This window comes from Hipposideros armiger, unplaced genomic scaffold (genome assembly GCF_001890085.2).
Source record: "Hipposideros armiger isolate ML-2016 unplaced genomic scaffold, ASM189008v1 scaffold_486, whole genome shotgun sequence".
Classification (NCBI taxonomy): Eukaryota; Metazoa; Chordata; class Mammalia; order Chiroptera; family Hipposideridae; genus Hipposideros; species Hipposideros armiger.
Genome location: NW_017731836.1, coordinates 415627 through 439788, shown reverse-complemented (window position 1 = coordinate 439788; position 24162 = coordinate 415627). Strand labels below are relative to the sequence as shown.

The 24162-nt window shown below is 41.9% G+C and overlaps 2 protein-coding genes across 4 annotated transcripts in view; one reads left to right on the top strand and one right to left on the bottom strand.

Moving 5' to 3' along the window:
* Nucleotides 1–405: 405 nt before the first annotated feature.
* Nucleotides 406–7207, bottom strand: DPH3 (diphthamide biosynthesis 3). The gene is made up of 3 exons (XM_019667141.1): nucleotides 6948–7207; nucleotides 6312–6386; nucleotides 406–2742 (listed from the first exon to the last, which is right to left on the bottom strand). Exons 1-3 carry the CDS (start codon nucleotides 7053–7055, stop codon nucleotides 2677–2679), a joined length of 249 nt encoding a protein of 82 aa, XP_019522686.1. The 5' UTR covers nucleotides 7056–7207; the 3' UTR covers nucleotides 406–2676.
* Nucleotides 7208–7398: 191 nt separating this feature from the next.
* OXNAD1 (oxidoreductase NAD binding domain containing 1) overlaps nucleotides 7399–24162 on the top strand; it is a 36159-nt gene continuing 19395 nt past the window's right edge. The window contains exons 1-4 of one of the 3 annotated variants that reach the window (XM_019667166.1): nucleotides 7399–7776; nucleotides 12275–12428; nucleotides 14241–14367; nucleotides 14651–14714. In XM_019667166.1, the coding sequence (XP_019522711.1) occupies nucleotides 14249–14367; nucleotides 14651–14714 (183 nt within the window). In that variant the 5' untranslated portion in view covers nucleotides 7399–7776; nucleotides 12275–12428; nucleotides 14241–14248. Of the gene's footprint in view, nucleotides 7777–12274; nucleotides 12429–14240; nucleotides 14368–14650; nucleotides 14715–24162 lie in introns of those variants that run through there. The other 2 variants (XM_019667165.1, XM_019667168.1) reach the window with 2 other exon arrangements.

Genomic DNA, 24162 nt, shown 5'->3' with positions numbered 1-24162 from the left:
AAGTAATTTGTCTGAGGTCATAGTGGAGGAACTGAGACTCAAACTTATCAGGGCTGGGCTTTCAAACCACTGCAAGAATTGATCGTCAGCCTTACAATATAAGCCTTCTTTCCCAGCAATAAACTGAATTACTCACCTAAGCATGTGAACTATCTTTGCCTTACTGCCAATTAATTCAAAGCTGTATGTTTATTCAAATAACAATAAAAATCCAGAGCGCAAACTCATGTGGCCAGACTGTAGAAACAGTGGCACTTTCTTTCCTATTTAAAAACTACTGTTCATACTGAAACTTACCTACAATGCCCCAAAGCAGGTTAAATATTTGCACCTAATATGTAATACATCAAAACCTTTTAATAAAAAAAATGTTGGTATATAGGGGAAGAAAAACCACATGACAAATGGATTTAAATTATGACTTTATTGAGCATGCCAATACAATTATTCTGGTAATAAATTAATATGTACAGTTACAAAACATCAAGTGCTTTCTAAGAAAATGCTTCTGAATATGTACAGAAGGATATGCAGAATTCTTTAAATAGGTAACTGTAATTTTCAAACTCAGAAGTGTGGTAACATCAAGTTACTGAAGAATGGAATCTCTTTCTCTGTAACTCATGCTTTTAGACAGTTCTCAGTTTAAAAGGTTTCAATGATCACTTCAGCTCCTATAAGCTATGAACCCTAAAATTACAGAACTGACGGTTTAGAAATCTGATCCAGTCTCGTAAGTGTACAGATGAAGAATCCACTGGCCTTACCCAAGATTAGAAAGCTAGTAAGAGACAGGCTGGATTACAAATCAGTTCTCAGAGGTGCTCCAGAAATATCTGTTGAGCTAAATAAGGCACATGTATCACACACGACTCTAGTCATGTCTGAAAGACCCTGGTTTTACCTTCTGCTTAACAGAAATTTAAATTAAATCCTGATGCGCTCTTTTGTAGTTAATACATTTAGTGACTCACTTGCTTTGGAAACAAAATTGTTCCCATGATTGCAGCTTATCACTGATCACTGGTGGCTGTCTATGCTGCTTCTCTGCTGGATGTTTGGACTCGGGGCAACTTTCCTTCCTGCTCTTCTGTGCTCAGACCAATATCAAGTGTCTGTTCTTGTTTGAAATTCATTGCTACCTACAAAACCGTCAACATTTGTGTATGGGACAGTTCATTTCTCTCTGAAGCTTATTCCCACCAGTCAGCACCTGCTCTGTTCATGAGCCATCACTGGTTCCATAGCAACTGTGGATTACTTCTGGGATGTCAGTGTCCCCAACAGCAAGGAGATTTCTCATCACATCAAGAATATGTCATATGCTTCATGTAATGTACCAAGCACTTCTGGCACACATTTTTTGATGATTTGTCTCAGCCTAATGGCGGGACATAGCCACGCTGCTGGCAGGTAAAAAAAGGCCACTCATCTGCTATAATTTATACCCTGATGAATGCGTGCAGCATGTTTATCAATCAGTAATAGAATGTTCACATTCTGGCAAGCTATTTTTCTTTCTAATTGCAAGAGACATTCCCAAAACGACCTACCAGATTTCAGTTGTTTTTTTTTTTTAAACTTTATTATATACACACAGCAAAACTGTGTATTATAAAGGGAATTTCTGAATTTCCATGTAAGTGATTCTAATTTCTTGCTACTCTCAGCACTGCGGCAAAGGAAGTCTGATAGCCTATCTTTACATAGTTCCTTTTCCCCAGGGCAGCATTTCTCTGTAAGAGCAAATGTTTGGTTTGGTTGCAACTTGTAGAAGCTTATTAGATGTGCTCTCAGGGGCGTATTATTTAGAATACACATCTCACTTTCAAGTTCATCCTCAGCAAATACAAGAGTTGTAAAACATTTACCTTTTAGTAGTGACGTGATTTTGCAGTAACGCTAAAATCCCTGCCTCCAGCCATGAAGACTTGACATCAGCCCCCATCTACAATGCAATTTCATTAGCTGTATCTACAAAGTAACTAACAAGAATTCAGATACAGAAATACTATTTGCTCTGATCTGGTAACAACATTCAAACATTTAATTTACTAAGTTGGCATATTTTTCGCCTGTCATTCTGTTAGCAATTTCACTTCCTTTGGCTGTTTTTCTTTTTATCTTGTCCCGATTTTCAAGGAATGTGCAGAATATCAGTAAGGAAACAGCATGAAGTACAATGGGAAAGGCATGCTTAATAGAACAGGAACATTCTAACAGTGGCAGGACTGAGAAGACTGGGTTGGAGTGGAAACTGACTTTCTTAAGTTTAGAACAGCAATTCAAAAATAAAATCCCTTTTTAATTATGGAATCCTAATGACTCTGAGGTAGATGATACTGTTAATAGATAATAATTAGTTATAAGATAGAAAAATAACAAAACTGAGGGAAAGAAAGCACTGATTTGAAATTATCTTCCTTTAAATTCAGATGGAAAATTAAGAATACTTTTTCCAATCCAAAGTTCTAAGCACAAAATCCAGGTATGTCACATTATGGACCTGCTTCTTTAATTGGAGATGAACTCAGCAACCAATGGAAAGAATCCACACTCTAACGGAACAGCAAACTACAAAATGGTTGTCCTCATGAAGAAGCCAGTAATTCTGCATTTGATTTGTCCAGCTTGGCTCATTCCAAAATGTTCAAGATTTGGAGTCCTAGTCTTTTTTCAGCATTTAACTAATTCTTTGTTAGTGGAAGGGGCTGGGACTGTTTCTCCACATATAAACTGCTCCTAGGAAAGAACAAAAAATTAATCATTGAGTGTCTGGGTCACAAATGCATCAATATTAAACTTTCAACTTTTACAGAATCAATCCAGCTCTATGAGTTTTTTCATTGCTTTATCACTTCATCCTTGTTCAAAGAGTCAATCTCAGCTCCAGAATTATAAACTTAAAAATGTATCAGTTTTTAGTCCTGAATTCTATTTAATATTAAGCACCGTATCTTATAAAGAAACATGCTCATCTTTACCACAGAGCATCCACTTCTCAGAAATGACATTTATAAAGACATTGCCACACTTTTAAGTTTCTGTATTAATTACTACTTACACTAAAACTTCTCTACTTCAGTATTTGGTCATTCAAATACCTGTCCCCTTCAAAGTAATTACTTCTTCCAACTAAAAGGGAAGCTCTTTATTATAATCTGCCATGTTAGCTACTTTCTACATGAAGTTCACTCTCTGATTATTTATCCTGCTTATGTCAGCTAGCATAAGAAATCTCTGCCTCCCAGGTTACTGCAATCTGATCACCATAAGGATCAGCCTATATTCTGCCCCTGTCGCTGTCTCACTCCTACCCAGCACCTAGAACCCTCCCAGTATGCTCTTTGGAATTTATGGTCCATCATCCGCACAATGCTCCCTATTCTCAACCTCTTCCTTAAAACGTCCCTGTGTCTTTTTGCTCTAACACAGTGATTCTCAAGGTGCAGTGGGGGTGTGGGGGGGTAGTGTTGATTTTTGTCTCTAGGGGACATTTGGCAATGTAGAGGAACATTGTGGGTTGACACAACTGGGAAGGGGGTGCTACTGGCTAACAGGTAGAGGCCAGGGATGCTACTTAATACCCTCCAATGCACAGTAGAGCTCTGAACAACAACAAAGTTATTCAGCCCCAAATGCCCATAACGCTGAAGTTGAGGAGAGGCCAACCCACAAGGACACAGTTCCCCCTGGAACCTCTCAAGTGAGGCTCTGTGTTCTCTCGGAGCCCTAGTAACAGAGGCTGGTGGAGGGGCTGGTTTCTCCTTTCTGCCACTGTTCTCCTCCCCCCTCTAAAACCCACCAACTTTGCATCTTATGTCGTGAGACTACATCATCACTATTCCTCTGTTGCTGTCACCTACCCCTCTTGGATCCCTCATTCCAACCCCTCTGGGATCTCCAGTGTATTCATCCTACCACTTTTCACTGCCCCCTCACTCCCTTAACGCTATCTAGTTTAAATTCATGATCAATTAGGGTAATTGCTCTTCTCCCCCTTCTTCCTATTCACTCGGCAAAACCATTCCTCTGGTTAGATCTAACTTCCTTTATTTACATTCATGTAGCTGAATGTCTACCACCTTAAGCCCTCTCTTGTTCATCACCAGTTACTGCCCCATGTCTCTGCTCCCCTTTGGAGCAAACTCCCTGAAAGAAATGTCTACACTTGCTGCTTCCTGTTTTTCTCTCGTTCTCTCCAACAGGTTTTCCACCCATCAGGCTCTGTCTCCTTTACTCTATTGACACAGCTCCTATAACCATCACAAATGGCCTCCCTGTTAAAGCCAACTGTTAATTTTCAGTTATCTTTCTATCGGTGGCATTTGATAAGGCTGATCACTTCCTCCACCTTTCCTCATCTGGCTTCCAGGATATGACACCGGGAGCTTTCCTCCTTCCTCAGTGGTTGCTCCTTTTCAGCCGACTTGGTTGATTCTTCACCTCCCCTCTCTGACTTTTTAGTGTTGGAATGACCCCAAGGTACAGTCCTTTTTTTTGGTCCATCTCTACTATATTCATAGCCCTGGTGATCTCATCCAATCTCATGGCTCTAATGCTATCTATATGCCAATAACTCCCAAATTTAAGTGCTAGCTGAACACTCTTTTAATTCCATGCTTACATATCCAACTGCTTTCTCACCAGCTCCACTTGGATGAAAAATAGGCCTTTCAAACATAGCTATGTTCAACTCCTGCCCTGATATCTGCAGTCACCTCCCCCTCAGTTGATGGTAAATCCATCCTTCCAGTTATGAAGGCCACAAATGTTGAAATCATCCTTGACTCCTCTCATATCCTATATCTAATCAATCAAAAAAAAATTCTTATCTTTTAAAGTGTATCCAGAATTCAACCACTTCTCACTACCTCAATTGCTGCAGCCTGGTTCAAGCTACTCATCCCCTCCTTTGATGAGTCTAACAGTCTCCTACTGGTTTTCTTGCCTCTATCTTTGTTCCTTCATAGTCTACTCTGAACACAGCAGCCAGAATCCCTCTTTTAAAACTTGAGTTGGATCATGGCACTCCTTTGTTCAAGGATCCTCCAATGGGTCCCTATATCATTCACAGGAAAAGCCAAAGTCCTTGAAGTGGTCCCACAATCATGTCTGTGATCTCCCCCACTCCACTAATTCATCTTGGACGATTCTTACCCTCATTTGCTCTGCTCTGGTCACAATGGCCTCCTTGCATATCCCTGCCTTAGGAACTCTTCACTGAAAGTTCCCTTTGCCGGACTGCTCTTACCCACTGTCATGTGCAGAGCTCACACCCTCATTTCTCTCAATCTTTGTTCCGTAAGGCCTGCTGCGATTACCCCATTTAAAACTGCAGCCTCTTCTCATACCAGCACTCCTGCTCTCCCTTACTTCCCCTGTTCTCTTTTTGTTCCAGAACACATTTTGATACAAGAATAAATCAGTACACGTCTCAATTATACTCTAAATTATCGTCTGCTTCTCTCATGAAGCCAAGTGCCTTGTTCCCACCTTCTCTAATCTCATTTTAGGGTTCATCCTTAAGATGTTAAGTTCTGTTTTATTATTATGTCTCAAAAAAAGAAAAGAATGTTAACCTTCTTACTTAAGGCTTTATTCAAAGTACTAACCAAGGGCCGGCCGAATGGCCCAGTTGGTTAAGAACTTGTGCAAGAGTTTGAGCTCTGAGCAACAGTGGTTCGATGCCCGGCCCGAGCTGAGTTGCCGCTGAGCTGCCAACAGGTAGCAGGATGGCTCAGCTAAAAAAAAAAAAAGTACTAACCAAAAGTTGGGGTGGGGATGGGCAGTGATAACATTTACTTTGTTTTCTATTGTTAATATCCCTGGGTGAAAAACAAGAGGACAACTAAAGACTAATTGTAAAACTGCAACTATGACTATTTCTCAAACAATAAGTTGCAGATATTCTATGTATAAGCCAGGTAAAAAATACTATGCAATTTTCCCTTGAAAATAAGTCTAGGAGCTCTGAACAATTTTAATTACTTATTAAATAAAGGAGGAATAAAGACTGTCAATTAAATAACCTGTATAATTATTTTTCTTCTATTTAGTAAGTAAGCGGTAATTTTCATTAGATACAGAGCATTATTGCCCTGGCAAAGCTGAAATTAGTTAATTAGAGTTTTGAAAATTTTAATTTACAATGCTGCTGTTTATTAATGGTTTTTACATTTTGTTTTTAAAAACACAGCATTTACCTAACACACTGTTAGAAAACATCCTCCTGCACTTATATATCGACAGACTGCTCTAGGTTCTTGCATCGAAACCCTCCCCCCATCTTTTATAATTTGACCCCTTACTTTGTCATAAATCACTTTTATAACGAGAGAGCAGCTAGGACACGTTGCCACGTCTTCCCCATTCTCCAAATCTTCCTGTAACAAAATCAAACACCGTATGATCAGCACAGTCTTTCCTTTGCAATCTCCTCCTAAACCTTCCCATCCCTATGGGCAAGCTCCTTGTGGCCTGCCTCTCTGCAAGGTATATGAAGGCCAAAGGGGCCTTCCCAGAGTAACGCCAACCACACTTCTCCATGGAAGCGTCACTTGGGGGAAACACCCAGGAAGGCTAGTCAAGGTTCAGTCGCCTTAAAACCTATGGCAACACAAAAGCGCGTCCCTTCCGCCAAAGAAGTATCCCAGGAAGTGGGACCCGAAGTGGAACGCTAAGTGGGGAGGATGGCGACAAGTCTAATGCTCCCAGCCATCCATCCACTCCCTCCCTGCCCCCCACCCCCACCCCTCCGAGCCCGACTAAAGGCCAGATGATGGGCCCACTGACAGCTCAGAGTAACAACTTTGGGGAGATTCATAAACTGGATAAAAAGGGAGTGGGTAACTATGAGCTGGGTGGGCGACCGAACGGCGGAAAAAATATCGTAGAGCAAAAGCGCGGCTGCTCTCGTGAGTTGCCCGGAGGGTTCCTGAAGTTACCTTGGTGATGCAGAAGTTATCCCCACATGGGCAGGGGTAGAAATACGTCTCTAGGTCCTCGTCATATTGGAAGTCTTCGATTTCCACCTCGTCGTGAAACACCGCCATTGTCACTGGGGCCAGCAGAGGGCTTGTCGCCCCCGCCGTCCCACACGGACCCGGATCGGTCTAACTTCGCGGATGCGGGCCCCAGCCGGGCGTTGTCCCCGCGCACCCGGGGCCGGTACTATCGTTTCCGGCGCATAGACTCGACGCAACTGCGGGCTCGGAGGCCAAATGGGTGACCTGTAGCGGTCACCATGGAGATGGCTGAGCAAGGGGGTGGAGAAACTGGAAGACAGCGCTCGCGTCTCAGTGGTGTCCGGGCACTGCTTCACCCATTGGACGGGAGCGACCAATAGAATATGAGGATAGCTCGCCCTGCCGCTACGTCACATCGGGGACACCGGAAGCTTTCAGGCACCGGCGGCGGAGTTTGGCCCGGATCTGGAAGATCTGTACCCGTAGTGACGGCGGCGTGGAGAAGTTTCCCTGTGGCTGTTGTTGCGTGGGTTTTAGACCACGGACCTTAGAGAGGCCGTGACCGGGCCCCGCTGAAGGCCGCAGCAGGCCTAGGTAGCATAGTCCTGACACTCGGCGCCCCTGGGGAAAGAGCCGCAGCTTTGCTTGGTCTTCGGCCGCGGTGGCTGGAGCAGCTCAGCCTTCTCGATCTCCCTCCGTGACTCCCCGGTGACCGACGAAAAGCTCCCTTGGGATTTCGATTCATGAGGTCACCTTGAGCTCAGGGCGACGCGTAGCTTGTAGTTCGTGGCTGCACTCGGCTGTTCAGGTATACTCCCGCCTCTTTCTCGCCAAAGATTCAAATGCCCTAAGTTGTGTTGCTGAAAGGACCAAGACCTGGGCGGCAGATTGAGTTCTAGTCCTATGTTTTTCAAGCGTATATCATTATTTATTACAGTGATATGTAATGACATCGCCTTTTAGTATAAGGAGTTTGCTGTGTGCCAGGTATTGCGCTGAGTATAACTCTTCCATCGACCTTGGGAGTTTAGATGTCATTCCATAATATTAATCGTCAAACCAAGATATAGAAAATTGGGACTCTTGACCCAAATCATGTACCTAGGAAATGAAGAGCCTCTCTGTCCCCAAAGCCTGGGAACAAATTACTTATGTGAACCACAGTTTCTTCTTTGTAAAAGTGATGGCATCAGCAGCCAGTTATTACCATGAGGCCGCTTTATACTTTGAAGCGAAATGCAAATAAAAGGTGCTTTGTCTTGGAAGCAGTGATAGTGTGTATTTTGGTATAATCAGATTGTGGGGTATTGCTTCATTACTAGGCAGTAACTCAAATCTTGGTAGAGAAGGAATGCAGTGCAGTGAGAAAAGTGCTATTGAGAAGCAGATCTGGGCTCAGAATCTGACTATTGTGAATTAGCTCTGGGAGCTGGATATTTACATTTTTGGGCCTTATTTTTCTGACTAAAAAGGGTTGGATTAAAGATCATTTACAAGATCCTGTTCAAACCTAACATTCTATTTTTGATGGAAGTTATGAGTTTTACTTGGTTCACATGTACCAAGTTTAGTTTATATTCACATAATACGTATACAGAACACACATATGTACACATCCCAATGCTTATTTATGTACACACACTCAGATATTTGCATGAGGTTACCAATTTTATGCACACTTGAAAGTGAAGTTCCATCTGGCTTAGCTCTCTTAAGGCTTGAAAACCTAGAGGCAGTAGAGTCTTTGGGAGAAAATCCAGAAGTTACATTAAAGGAGTTTATAGAAGATCATTTCAAAAGCCTCACAAACATTCCATTTTGCATAATTAGAGATCTACCAAGCAGTTAGGAAAGGTTTTTAAATCTTTGGAGGGTTAACTGGGATGATCGTGCTCTGTTTAAGCAAAGGAGAAATTCCAGTAACGCCCACTTAGCCCCGTGGCTGCTCCCTATATTTCTGTAGACACAGATACTTCCCAGGTGCCTCTTGGGGTCAGGAGGACAGGGGAGAGTCTCCAGTGTCTATTCTGTAGTCCCAGTGAGCATTTTGAGGTTGGGAACCATCTTTAGTTCTCCAGTGCTTCTGAGAATAGGTATCTACAAATTAAAGATGAGCCAGCCATTTCTGAATGTACAGAAATGGGTGTAGTTATATTTGGTTCATGGAAGTATAAATTGGTAGACTTTTTAGAAAGCAATTTGGATCTATCAAAACAATTCGCTGGGCAATTTAAAATCTGTGGTTAGTCCTAAAAGTTATAGTTGTCGGGTAATTTTTCTGTATAATTTCTTTGTAATTTTCCAACTTTTTTTTTGAGTGTGTATTACCCAAAACGGAAGAAGAAAAATGAATGAAGCACTAATTAATACTAATTGACACTGTGTGCCAGGCACTGTACCAAATGGTTTACATGCCTTATGTCATTAAAACAGCCCAGTGAGGTATATGTATCATTAATCCCATCTTCAACATTGGGAAATTTGAGGTTTAGGGGCTAAGGAGACTTCCTAAAGAGAAAAAGCTGGTAAGTGGTAGTAAGTTATGGTGAGAATTCAGATCTGTCTGACTCCAGAACCCAGGCTATTCATAACTTTGATGCCATCTGTGATATGAGGGTGTTGAAGCAGAGCTAGATGAAACAGTAGCCCTGGAGCGCTGCAGACTGTTGAGATTTTCAATAGAGCAGTGCTGATTCCACTGAGACCTAGGTTTGGGGGTCTTCTTGGCCTTCCATACTGTTTTCATCCTGCCATCTGTTAAGCCACACCCCCGGTCTGCCAGAGGTGGTTCCCTGTATGGCTCTGCCTGGTCTGAGTTCATAGTGTGCTGAAGAAAATAAAACTATAGCCAAACATGTGATGTGGTTGTTTTATTCCACCCAGCATTTTTCAAAAAAACGTTACAGTGACTACTAAACTTTACATTTATTCCTGAAAGGTAATGGAAACATTCTATAATGTTTTGGACCCTGGAAATGTGACAAAAGCAGATTTACTAGTTGCTATAGGATCATTTGAAATCACAAATTTATGACTTGAAGGTTTTTTGTTTTTTTATTTAATCATAAAATGTTAACACTATTGATCTGGAAGATAACAGTGACCGAAGTTCTTAGTGTAAGATCCAGTTTAGAAATAGGTCATAATTATGTAACAAACCACTTTATGAGTACTGTTGTGTATAAGGCTAAGGGGAGTTGTGTATTAATAATATCAACCCGCTATCTCTCTAGATTCTGTGGCATGGAGGTGAGGGGTTAATGTATTTAGGTTAGTTTCTTTTTTGTAACACTCTTCTTGCTTGCCAGATACTTCCACAGACATTATTCCTCTCAGCAACCCAATGAGGTGATGTTGGCATCCCCATTTAAAAACAGTAAGAGGCACCTGGCCCAAGATCAAAAAGCAGAAAGGTGTCAGATCTGAGCCCAGTTCCACGGATTCCAAGCCAAGCACTCTTGAAATAACTTGTATACCACTAGGCTTCTCTTACCACATGCCAAATTCGGGGAAGCCCTTTGCTTCCTCAGTGGCACCTTGGATTCTAAATTAACAGGTGCCATGATATTTCTGTGAATTTACTGTATGTCAGTGTGTGAATGCTCTTTGAGGCATTCTTGGTTTTCCTTTTTCTCTCACTGCTCTCTCACACCTCATCCAATCTGTCAACAAGTCCTAGGGCTCTAGTTCCAAAATACATTGCATGCTCATCTACTTCGGTCATCTCGGTAGCTTTATGCTGCTCTAACCTTAGACGGGAGCCTCCTGACTGGACTTGCTGCTTAAACGCTTGCCCCTCTATGATCAGCTCTTCAAATAGCAGCCTGAGCATTCCTTTAATGTAAATTCAATCATGTCCCTCTCCTGGTTTATTCTGATTCTTCAGTTGCTTCCCATTGCCCTTAGAATCAAGTCTGTACCCTTACCATGGCCTGATGTGATCTGGCACGTGTCTACCTGCTCGACTTGGTGTCATATCACGTAGCTCACTGTTGTCCGGTCACACTGGCTATGGTTCCTCTAACACACCAGGCTTGTTCCTGCGATTGGGCCTCTGCCCCAGTGCTCTGCCCTTAACATCTGCTTAGCTGCTGCTTCCTCATTATTCAGGTCTCAGCCCAGATGCCTTGAGAGGGACCTTTCCTGATACTCCCCCACCCACCCCATCACTCTTATTTTCTTCATCATACTCATCGTAATCTGTAATTATCTCATTCATTATCTGTTTACTATTATCTGTCACACACACTATAATAAAAGCTTCATCATGGCAAGGACCTAATGTTTGATTTTTTTACTGTGTCTCCATGGCCTAAAAGAGCGCCTGGCATCCATTAATTGTTAAATACATTGAGTGTATTTGTTGAACAGAAACCAGTATAGTTCCTTTTAAATCCTAAATTTAATCTGTTGCTTGAAGCAATTTTTTTTTTTACTGCTTAAATGGGTATGTTTATGTAGCATTTATGACAATTTTTTCTGTTTTGGAAATAGAGCTAATTGAGAATGTTTTGGTGAGGGAAGTCCTATGAGGATACAAACATTTATGGAATATTCCTGTTTGTATGGTTTTAGAAATTAATATATGTTAATATTGTATAGTTAAATATTACATTAAATATATGAAACCATTGGATATATTTCAAAAAATAGGTAGTTTTGTTTTTTAAGTACTTTATTGCTTTGCAAATCACTTTGAACACAATTTGATAAAAATACCCTTTATTTACCAGTAGGTGGCACTCTTGGTCATGGTTACTATTACAAAACAAGATTTTAGAATTTTAAAGAGAACAACTTCTAAAAATTTACATATCTTTCTTTTCTAGTGTAGTTGAGTGGTAGATCATTCAAACAGCATAATCACTAGAAGCTGTATCTTATGTGAGGACAGTTTATTTTAGCAATAGTTTAGAACATTAAGCAGAACTGTGTTTCCATATTAAACTATATATAAGTTAAATTTTATCAGGCAACTTGGCCTTAAATGACACTAACTGTATCATGCCTACCATTGGTCTGGTCTTTCATGGGGTGGATATTCTAAGTAGCTTGTTAAAGACAAGCCAAGAAAGATGAAAAAGACAAGCAGTAAGAGAAATCAGAAAAGTGGGGAAAAAAAATCAGAAAAAGGAAAAGTAGAAACATGAGGAGGGAGAATTGATGGAAAGGGTATAATCAAGAGTAGACTTGCTATGAGGTGCCTGCTGATTATAATGAGCCTTTCATTTTGCAGCTAAGAGATAGTAGTGCTTTCTAAGTTTCCCAAAACATTGTTCTTATATATGTTGTCTCTGCCATTGCAGGAACTTTGTGAGAGTTTCAATATATGGAAACACTGTCTGTTCCAACTAGTGTGTATCCGAAAGTCTCAGTATAATTCCAGGACCAAAATAGTGCATGTCACTCAGTCAGCCAGCCATACACTTAATGACTCCTAAAATCTCATGGACTTCTAAAGTAAGTTTCTTTCTGTCAGTGATTAAGACGCCATTTTTGGTTTAGCACATTTGAAGGAGAGAAACTACATTTAGTAGTCTTATATGAGGTAAAGAGGCCTTATACCTTTTTCATTTACTAGAGAAAAAATAGCAAGCAGCATGTTTATCCACAACAATATGACATCATACTATGGAAAGAAAGAAATCTTTTACCTTATCTAAAGACATGTTATGAAACAGTGGGTTTTTGATATGATTTGGTCATAATTGAATAAATTACATAGGACATATCACCACCTGATTTATTTACTTTGATTTTCTGTCTCTGCCTTCTAAAATACAAGTTTCCTAAGAAGGTCTTTATTTCGTTCATGTCTGTATCCCTAGAGCCTGCCACATAATGGGCTCTTAATAAATATTTGTCAAATGAAGGGCTGAATGAATGAATATGGAGTAGGAGTGTAAACACACCTAGCTTGAATGTTTTTCTAACACTAAATTTATTACCATGAATTTATATAGTGCCTTCCAAAGAGCTTAGAAGAAAAGAGCGTTCACATACATCTTCATTTATCCTCAAGCTAACTAAGATAGGAAAGGACAGTTATGGCAATATAACATGTTAAAAGTGGCCATTTTAGGCAAAGAGATACCTAAATTAAAAATTGGGGAAAACAGAATGGTAGGAACCAGAAAAATACATCATCTGACTCCCAATCACTGCTTTTCCTGATAGGCTAGTAGTTTTTAGAATTTGAAATGTTGGGAACCTTTGTGGGGTTTTGTTTTTTAAACTTTTTATTGAAGTGTATAGCATACAAACAGAAAAGTGCATAAATCCTAAGAGGACTTCTTGATTTTTTTTTTTATTAAGACAGGTTTTTTGGAGCCGTTTTAGGTTCCCCTCAAATTGAGGGGAAAGTACACAGATTTCCCATATATTCCCTGCCCCGCAGATGTACAGCCTCCCCCATTATCAACATCCCCACCAGAGTGGCACAGTTGTCACAATTGATGAACCTACATTGACACATCATTATCACCCAAAGTCCATAGTTTACATTATGGCTCACTCTTGGTGTTGTATGTTCCGTTTTGGACAAATGTATAATGCCATGTATCCATCATTATGGTATCATACAGAGTATTTTTATTGCTCTAAGATTCCTCTGATTTGACAAGGATTTATAAAAAGAAGACCCATGCAGTCAGCATTCTGATTAAGAAACATCATTGTCACTACTACTTCCCCAAGGGTAACTGCCAACTTGATCTCCAGCTTCATAGATTAATTTTGTCTTTTTCTCTGCTTTATCTGACTGGTCCCACAGAATGGGAAATTTTGAGTCTGGCTGCTTTTCATTCAGGATGATATTTGTGATACTCGTCTGTGTTACTGCAGGTAGCTGCGGTTTGTTCTCATTGCTGTCAACCTGTTTGTCTGCCATTTGTACTTTAACTGGAAATATTAAAGACTCACGTGGTGCTCTTTGGGTAGAATACAGTTATCAGGCGGTTAGAAAGTCTACTCTCCTTTTCTGTAGTAGCTTAAGATTAGTCATGTGAACTTGGTCAGAGGCTTTGGAAACTAATAGAGAACATGAATATTTGATGGCACCAATAATGACATATGTGCATACTGTGGAGATCAGTTGAGTCAACTCTAAATAGTGGCAGAAATTTTGTCAGGGTGAAGTTAGGCCCTAAATTGCTCTGTTGTTAGGAGATAAGAACGTAAGCATATCTAACTTGAATATTGGCCCCTAAAGTAGTCTGATATTTCTCTACTTTTTCTTAAAATAGTTTAACTTGCAGTTTTATGTTTGCCCAGGAGGCACCATGGCCAGTGCTGCTGTTGTGATTCCTGGGTTGTTGCGAGGCTCTGCTGGAGCCATCTGCACTCCGGCTGCTGCGCTGACATCGGCACCCAGGGCCTTGCGTCACCTTACTCTAACCAGGTGAGTCATCGGCCCTCAGTGTCGTTTGAGGTTGATTTTCATGGAGACCTGACCTGCTGTTGGTCATGGGAGGCTTATCACACTTCTGAAGTCATAACTTATCACCCTGCTGACATCAGTAAATTGTTAAACTTTGGTTAGATGTGCAAATTTTCAATGACGATTTTCTAGGATCCATAATGTTAGATTGTGTTTTGGATAGTTATGATATTATAGGGGAAACTAATGTAATTATTTCTTATGAGGATAATACATAATAACCTAATTTTACTTTCTGTTAAAGCATAATGAAATCCAAAAGGAAAACTGATCACTTGGAGAGAACTGCAAATGTCGTTCGACAGGAGGTTTGTATCTTTGGGTTGTGGCAGGTTTTCCTAGGCCGAACAGTTTGCGCACAGTTATGACTGGCTGACAGAGAATGCATTCGGTTAGCTTGACCTTTGAAGGACAGTCAGAGAGTTTGTTATTATTCTATTCAGAACTTTTTTCTGAATAGGACATATGACAACTAATTTGAAAAGATGACAGTGAAATACTAAAATTTTTCCCTTTAAACTTGGAGTGAATGGATTAAATTTTTTTTTTTTTTTAGCTGAGCCATCCTGCCACCTGTTGGCAGCTCAGCTTGGGCCTGACATCGAACCGCTGTTGCTCAGAGCCTGTACTCTTGAGTGAGCTCTTAACCAACAAAGCCACTTGATTAATTTTTGATGAAGGAAGTATACCAGCAATTGAGGGAACTGTTCTTGCAGTTATGATATGTAGGGTTATATTTTAGGGTTAGGACTTCGTTTCGAGCCTACATTTATGAATAGCTTACCTTTTCTCTTTCTTTCATTCTTATTTATGTATTTTTTTGACACCATGTCCCAAAGTCCTTGTTCTTATCCCTACGTTAGAACAACTTATTTTATCAAGGGAAAAAGCACTGACATCCGAGAAACGAAGGTGAATGAGCTTGTTACCTTTCCCACGTGCAGACTTGTTTCTGCCATCTTCAGACTGTAGAAAGCAAATCCACCACCTGAAGGGATACCAAGGGCTGAGAAATAAGGATCTCACCCTTTACCTCTGAGTAACTGTATTTTCTTTTAAAAACATAAACTGGGTATTTGTTTTGCTTTTTGAGTGATTCTTCACATATTTGGATATATTTAGCTTAGTGTTATAAGTTATAAAAACGATTTCACATAAAGAAGGATTTATACGCTTCTGTAAACATGGTCAGAAATTTTGTTGTCGCAGTAGTTTAATTTTTTTTTTATTGTCAGGAAGAGTAGTTTAATTTTTAGTAGTAATAGTAGGATCCTATTTAATGTAAAAGAGGATTGTTTGGACCCACCTTTTCAAGCTAATTCTATTTTCAGAAAATTGCTTTGGGACTCAGGGTGGTACATTTGTGGATTTAGCTTTAAGTCGATGTTGTTTTGCGAAGTCTGTAAAATTAGTTCAGCATAGCATTTAGTGTGTGTGGGAAAATACACTTTCCCAGTGATAAATCTGAAAATACTTTTCTTTTGGTTTGTGCAACACACAAAAATGCTGACTCTGTAAGTGTGAGACTTAGAATTTCTTTTTTAAAAAGTGAAACCTTGCCAGTTTGAAGAAAAAGCGGTTTCACAGTCTTAGTCTACACTTTTTTTCTGTTATATTTTGAGGCAGGTAGAACTAGAGCAGAATTTGGCAGACCTTCTGGGAAGGGCCAGATATTAAGTATTTTGGGCTTCATGGGCTGTGCTGTCTTAGTTCCAACTACAAAACTCTGCCTTTATAGTGTGAAAACAGCTATAGACACATAAACAAATCGGTGTGGCTTTGTTCCAGTGAGATGTTCTTTACCAAAACACCCAGATTTGTCCTGCGGTCGTGGTTTGCCAATCCCTGAATTAGAGTAGTCATTTCAGAATTTTACAGGACAAAATTATTGAGACTTTTTTGGGGGTTATTTTAACCAAGTTTAAGAAAACTACACAGAAAGTTAATGTAAACTCTAAAACTGTGATTGAACGTTGAGAATTTTAATGCCCAGAAGTCAGAAAATTTCAAGGCTATTCCAACCATCATATTACCTTGGTGGGAGAATTTTCCAATTGCCACTCTTCTTTTCTTGTTTCTAATTTCTACTCCTCTCTCAAACAGAACAAGAGCTGGAAGCTGGGAGGAGCTGGAAAAAGCTAGATGGTATCTGGGGCTCAGATACCCAATCCCTCCAGAGGGCAGCTCCTAGCCATAGAGCGCAGGAGCTTGACTTTGGACTTGCTGAAATGAACAGCGCCTCGGGTTGGGCCATAACAGAACTATCCCACCTCATGGTCTCATCTGCCTCTTGCCTTTAATTTGTATTGCAAGTATGTTTACGAAACATGCCATTTGCTCTTCGGTGCAAGTCTGAGGTAGCCTAAGGATAGGATGGCACCTAAATTTTGCAAGAGGAAGTGTAGCCTAGGAGATGTAGTGGCTTCCCCCAGGGCCAGGGGAAAGCTCCAGCCGAGGTCTATGGTTCTTAGGCCAAAGGCCCCTGCTGCCCCTCCTGGAGTGGGTTGAAAATGGAGCATTCAGCCACCCAGAAATTTCGTTTCCTTATTAAACACTAGTTTTCCTATAGAGAACTTATTGAAGGACCGTATTATGATGGTAATGCTTCTTACTTGGGGCTATAAATAAATGTCTTAGGTCATGCCGATGCAGGAAACTGAACTCTGAAGTGAATGACATTTGAGTGTTTGTGTTGCGTTCACATTTTTTTCTGAAGGATCAAAGAATAAGCAGTCTGCTTAAACTTGGAAATGTCAAGGAGATAAGGGTAGACATAATGTAATGCAGCAACGATTGTTCGATTGTTCGGGATAAGACTGATTTCATTGCAGGGGTCACTCTGTGCTTGGTCTCTGTAGAGGGCTGGCCCACTGAGCAAGATAGACTCTATTCATCAATTTGAGGGGAGAGTTTGGTGTTGAGAGATTTTTTTTTTAATTACTAATTCTTATGCAGTCATTTGGAAGTATGCTAGACACTAGGCTAGGTCTTGGGGTTGCAGCATTGAAAATGATAAAGTCCCTGACCTTAGATGCTGGTAGGACTTTGATAAGAAGAAACTGATTTTGTGCACCTAATTCATTTTGGAAAACTACTAATCCTTTTTCAGTTGTGCTAGTTTCCTTCTTTGAGAAGTCTCTGCCTTATGCTGCAAGTGCTGTATGTGTATTGTTACCTTTTTGTTCACAAAGCACTCAATTATATGTTAAGCTGTTACTTGATTCTCACCGCCACCCTGGGAGGGAGATATAGGGATACTTATCCCCACTTCACAGATGAGGAAATGAAGACTTCAGAGATTTAGACAAGATGCCCTGCTTCCTGATTGGCCTGGGATAGTCCTGGCTTCCGCCTCTTGTCCTGGTGGAATGTCAGTAGCACGCCTTTCACTCTCACACATGCTCTGTTTTGGATGATAAATGACTTTTAAAGGACTTGTTCAAGTAAGTGGAGGACTTAGCCCTTGAACTCAGATCTTTGCTCTCAAATTGGTTTTTCTTTCTACCACAACAAAAGAACATGACACTGATTTAGACAAAGTTTAATTGAGCAACACAACGGGAGATAAATTTCACATATCCTCATCTCAGTTCCAAATCAAAACTTCCCTGAAGTGTTACTGGGTGTAAGGAAGGGGGCAGTTACTGTTATTAGCCATTTATAGTGAGCTAATAAAGTCAAATGGCTGGGATCCTGGGGCAGAGACCTTTGGGGATCCCATGGGTCCTGGTGCTGATTATCCAGTGCTGATAATCTGCTTGACTTGTGGTTTTGCTGAGGCCTGGGTTTGAGTGGGATGGGCTGCTTGGCCAGAGAGCTGGACCGTGTCCCAAGTTTAACCTGTCCAGTTCTGTTAGTCATTACCCACACATTTTGGGAAGATTGTGTGCTGTAGTGGCCTTCTTTAACTTGGTGGGGAAGGGGGCATCTCTTTAATATGGAATATTTCCCAACATTGGGACATCTAATTTGCTTTGATTATCGGAGTCTGTTGCTCAGAGAGCCTTTTAGAGATTATCCAGCCCGGGACAAGCAGTGCTCGGCATTCCAGCCTCATGATACTGTCAGCTCTGACAGAGCAGAGTGGTGGGAGGAACCTCAGGCCCCCACCACCCAGAGATAGCTGTGGGATGTGTAGTTTTTTAGAGAAACTCACAGGGAGGCGCAGCCTGATGGCCCTGGCAGCTGGCCTCTGGGCCTGCAGGGTGCACAGCTACCTGCTATGAGTGCAAGCCCACAACGAGGGAGCCTCCTCAGAGGAAGGCCCACTTCACCAACGCTGTCGCCACCGTATCTAGCGCAGTGCTGACATGCCACAGGCACTCGGTACCTGTTTCACTGAGCAGAATAAGCAAGCGAATCCCACCTCTGTCGCTGATTACCTGTACTGCCTTGGATGAGCCACTTTGTAAAGTAGCAGCAGTGAAGAGGAAGTGATGATGCAAGGGTACTCTGGTTCTATGCAGATGCGGAAAAGGAGGGCTTGCCTGTACTGAAGTGGGCGTTCCTCCAAGGAAGCTCCCTCTTAACTAGGCCCAGAACTTAACTTGTTCGTGTCTAAAATGTACAGTGTCAGTGCTTTTCACGGACACACTTTTGTTCAATAAATTAAGTGATTAAGAGGCAAGGCTTTTTTCCATTTTTTCTCTCCCAGGAGACCAAATAAAATGAAGTGGATTTTATTTTAAATTCTACAGACACATGTTGAGTGCCTGCTGTGTGCCTAGTCCTGTCCTAGGTGCAGGAGCCACTGCCGTGCATGAGGCAGGTAAAGCCCCTGCTGTATGTGGAGCTTATTATGGTACAGATAAGCCAGAGAATGTCGGATGTGATATACACTACAAAGGAAATAAACAGGGTCATGGCTGGGGGTACGGCTGCTGTTGTGAATGGGCGTGTAACATTTGAGCTGAGACTTGAGTAAGGAACAGAGCCGGCCAGGTGCACAGCATTCCTGGCGGAGGAGCTGGCGAGAGCCAAGGCTTTGAGGCAGGAGGGAGCTTGGCATGTTCAGAGGAAGGTGATGGGCTGAGAGGTAGGCATGGCCCAGGATGTATCAACTGCGGGCTTGGGAAAGGAGGGATTTTATTCTCAGGGCGCTGGGTGGTTTTAAGCAGGGAAATGACATGTGATTTACACTTTTGATGGGTCATCTATTTGCTTAGAGCAGTGGGGGGGATCTCGGACAGGTGGGGCCAGTGGGAGTCACAGATTGAGGGGACGGGTGTAGTCAGTGAAAGAAGGTGAGGAAACCAAGAGGTTTCTAGCTTTGGGATTTGAATAATCTGGGCAGATGATGGTGGTGGCATATATTTGCTAGTGTGGAGAAGAACAAGATTGGAAGAGGGGAAATGAAGAGCTCAATTTTGGAATAACCTGGGGTTGGAAGTGGATGGCAGTTACAGATGAAACAAGATTAGCCATGAGTTTTATCCACTCACGTCAACTGTTGAATGTGGGGCATGGGTTCGTGGAGGTTCATTATATGTATTGTATTTACTACTTTTATATATGTTTGAAATTTTCCATAATAATAAAAAGGAGGAAACTTGGGGAGATAAATTCTGTGTTGGATGTGTTGTTTGAAATGGAAATTCAAATTGGCAGTTGGATGTATGAGTTTGGAATTCATTGCTGGAAATAAAAAAGTTTAAGCCACAAAGAGAGTAAGGGAGGAGAGTCCAGGCCTCAGCCCTGGGCTGTGTCTAAATTCAGAGGTCAAACAGAAGAGGAAGGGCCAGGAGAGGAGGGCGAGAAGGAGTGGTCAGTGAGACCAGAGGGAAATCTGCAGGGTGTTGCTGCGGCCAGGAGGAAAGGGGTTGCACGGAGGGCGGGGCCGTCATTGGATTTAGCAAATGGGTAGCGGGTGACCAAAATGACTGACGTTAGTGCTGTACATGCCGAGAAAGCCTGACTGGATTGTGTTGGAGAGAGGACGGGAGATAGGAAAGGGGAGCCAGGACCATGTAGAACTCTTGAAAATGTTTCATGTGATTGAGAGCAGAGAAACGGGGCGATAGCAGGATGAAGGGAGAGGCTTGTTTGTTGTCCTTTGAGAAGCAGCAACGCCCAGTGGCCAGGTGCCTGGATTCCAGCCTCTGCTTTGCCACTTGCTGGCTCTGAGACCTCAGGTTTTCTCTTATGTAAAATGGGGATAATGTGAATTCTTGCCTCCTAGGGTTTTTGTGAAGAGTGAATGGGTTAATGTGTGTAAAGTGCGTGGCACATGGTAAGCTCTCTATACAGGTGTTTGCTGCTGATGTTATTTGAGGTGGCAGATCCGAGTGTCGCATGTATTGTGCAGAAGGGGAGAAAGGGCTGAGGCATGAGAGAGGATACTCGCTCCAGTAAAGGCTTGAGAAGGCAGAAGGGGCTCAGTCCCGGTGGACTGGTTAGCCTTCGGTGCGAGCAAGGAGAGTCCAAGTGCCAGGACGTAGTGTTGACGAGCATAAGCCTTTTAAGTTGTACACTTGACAGAATTTTGTGGTCTTTTCCTTGTCAGTAAATCACTTCAGTAAAACCCAGTTTCTTTCAATCAGGTTCCTACTCATCAGATTGGTACTCTGCCACAATTTAAATAATGTTTCTGGGCCTTGGTGTCCTTGTGTATTAAATGGCATACTCTTTTTGCTGATGACTGAATTTTCCTTCAGCTCTGAAACTCTCTGTGCCCTCTGTTGTTTCAGGTCATCTCTAACCTTGGCTTTGTCTAAATGTTTAAGCCAGCAAACGAATGAATGGGAATGAACAGAGGAAGCCAGTCAGGTTTCCCAAAAGAAAGGCCTATTTCCTGTACAGAGACTTTTGCAGCAGCAGTAACATCAAGATATCCTCCATAAAACTAGCTTTGTAAATCAGGATGATGGAATTTCCTCTTAGATGCTGACTTCGTCAAAGCACTGAAAATGTGTGCTAGTAAAAGTTGGCAAATGTATTGTTATTTTATCGAACAGTAGAAGAGTCTAAATGTTATTTTATGGTAAACTTCATTTCCTGCCATGTGTTTTAACTTAGGACATGGCTAGTTGAGATTTCAGTTGCGAAATCTTTTGATCCGTTAAGTATGAGAACAAGTAGAAATGTGAAATCATAAAGTCTCTCGATCATGTCTTACTTATTAAATAAAAGAGAGAAAGGCATACAACAAGGGCCATGATTATAAATCTTCATCATATGAAACTAGCTTCCGAATAAAATAAAGATGCGGCCTTCAAAAAGATTTTGCTAGTGTTTTTAATGCACATTGCTAGGGATCTTTATATAGTGTGCAGTCTTTGTATTAATTAAATAAAGTGTTAAGAGGGAGGCATGTCTTGATAAGTATTTTAAAAGTATTTTGTGTCACCAGTTCCAGCAGTTTTGCCCAGATTATTAGGACTAATAGCAACAGGGATATTACTGTTTGTGTTAATACCAGTAAGCATAAAGCGCCTGGGAATATTTTTAGTCGTGGAGACTATCCAAATGAAAATAAGACTTTTTGAATAGAACATGTAACTTCTTTCCCTTCTTCACTGACTTTTATATTTAGACAGTGGCAAAAGATTGGTGATTTCATTTCGCACAGATGGGCGTTTGATTTTGAAGCGTGCCTCCCACGTGTCAGCCACAGTTGCGTGCTGCTTTCCCCCCTCTCCCCAGTGACCAGGCATGGTGGGTTTTGTGCCACCGGGTGACTCTTGGGGATGCATTTAAAGCTTATATGCATCTAGTTGTTTTCATGAGTCTGACAGATGCCAGCTAAGCTGACAAATGAAATAATACGGCTCTTGGTTGTGTTTTTACAGACTATTATATTGAAAGAAAATAATGAATGTTTATAAAATACTTCTTTTTTTATAAACCTAAAAAAAAAAATGAGAGTAATACTGTAAAGGAGAGTCCTCTGATGATTCTTATGACTTGTCTTTGTAATAAGATATGTAGAGTGGAGTGTGCGGGAAGCGGAGAAGATGGCTGTCCTGCCAGCGAGGCCCTGCCTTCCCTGACCTCGCCCACCACTGGGAGCGTGAAGCTAGGCTTTCTGTAGTGGTTCCCCCCCCCCACCCCCATGCCAACTTTTTTAAAACAACAAAATGCTGCTGAACTTCTACTAACCTTCATTCTGGAAACCAATTTTAAATGACTTTAGGTCAGAGTTTTCATATATTCTGCAAATATTGACTGGATCTTACTGAGTGTTGGGCCCCATGCTTGATCTAGGGAGTTGGTAGAGATGTGAGTTCTGCTCAGTACCTGATCTCAGGAGCCTTGTGGTCTGTGTGGTCTAAAGGACACACTCAGGAGTATTTATAATTCCATTAATATGTGCTCAGTATGATGAGAAAGGCAGCTACATTTTATGGGCAGAGTGGAGAGGATGGGGAGAAGAGGGGAGGCCTCGGGGGTGGGGTGGGGGCTGGTATTTGAGCAGGGCCTGGAAGGTTGGGTCAGAGGTGGCTACACAGGACTGAGAGAGTGCGGCCTGCCGAGTGACCTTGGCAGGGTTGTGGAAGGCAGGCAAGTTCAGGTGCCTTTGAGGACCAGCAAGTTGTTGAGTTTGGCTGGTAAACCACTAGCTCAGGGATCCAGGAGGAGCTTAAGCTGGTATGAGTTACAAAGGCCTTTTAGCATTTCCTTTTCTTTCTTTTTTTGTAGTTGAGTTTGAGAGAGCCCTTGAAGGTTTTTGAGAGTAACTCAGTAAGGTTGGACCATTAGGAGTATTTATCTAACGTTGGCTGCTTTGAGAGAGACAAGGAGGAAAAGGCAGCAGTTCAAGTGAAAAGAAAGAAATTCTTGGCTCAGGAGGGTGGTGGGTGCACAAGGGGAGGAAAAGACACGAGCTGAATTTATGGAACTTGGTCATGTTAGGGACATAATGCCTGGAAGAGACAGTGTGTGTGTGTGTGTGTGTGTGTGTGTGTGTGTGTGTGTGTGTGTACACCAGCTGAAAATGGATTTGACTTGATTGAGTCCAAGATGGGTCTGGACTGGAAATCCTGGTGATGGAAATCAGCTGATTTTAGGGGGCTCTCTGAGGGCAGGAGTCACCTTCTCCATTTCTGCCTCTCTAGTGCCAGGCACCAGGCTCAAGAAATGTTTGTGAATGAATCTGGTGGGTTTAGTTGTACACATAAGTGAGTTTATCATTGGGACAAGACTATCTGATGATGAAGGGCCAAGTAGACCTGGGTTTGAATCCTGACTCAGCCATTCCAGAGTCATCTTGAGCGAGTTACTGAACCTTTCTATTTCCTCATCTGCAGGGTGGAGGATAATAACACTACCTGTTTATTCGTATTAGCTGAATGGACTTAGTGTGCATGAAACATTTAACCCAGCATCTGGTTTACACCTGAGATAAAGGATCCTCAGACCTTGGCTGTTGTTACTCCCGGGTGCAGTGTAGATGTGAGCCTGTGACTGGCAGTGCAGTAATGAGGCGTTGGGCTGGGGGTTAGTAGCTTTGGGAATGCTTGAGGCCTCAGCCTAGAGAGGGAGGAGGGGTGAGACAGCTTAGAGAAAGCTCCACTGAGGAAGCGGCAGGAGGAGTGGTAAAGGAGAAGCGGGAGGGGACCTAAGGAGTTCAGTGCCCGCTGTCCTGGACAAGGAAGATGCTTCAGGATGGAAAAGAGTTCAGAGAGGGCGAGAACTGAGAGTGGACATTGAATTCGCGCAGGAAACCGTCCAGCCACCTTGGAAGAAGTTGCAGGAAAGCAGAAGCCAGGTTACCTGTGGTTACAGAGAACATCAAGGAAAAAGGGAAGATTCTTTCGG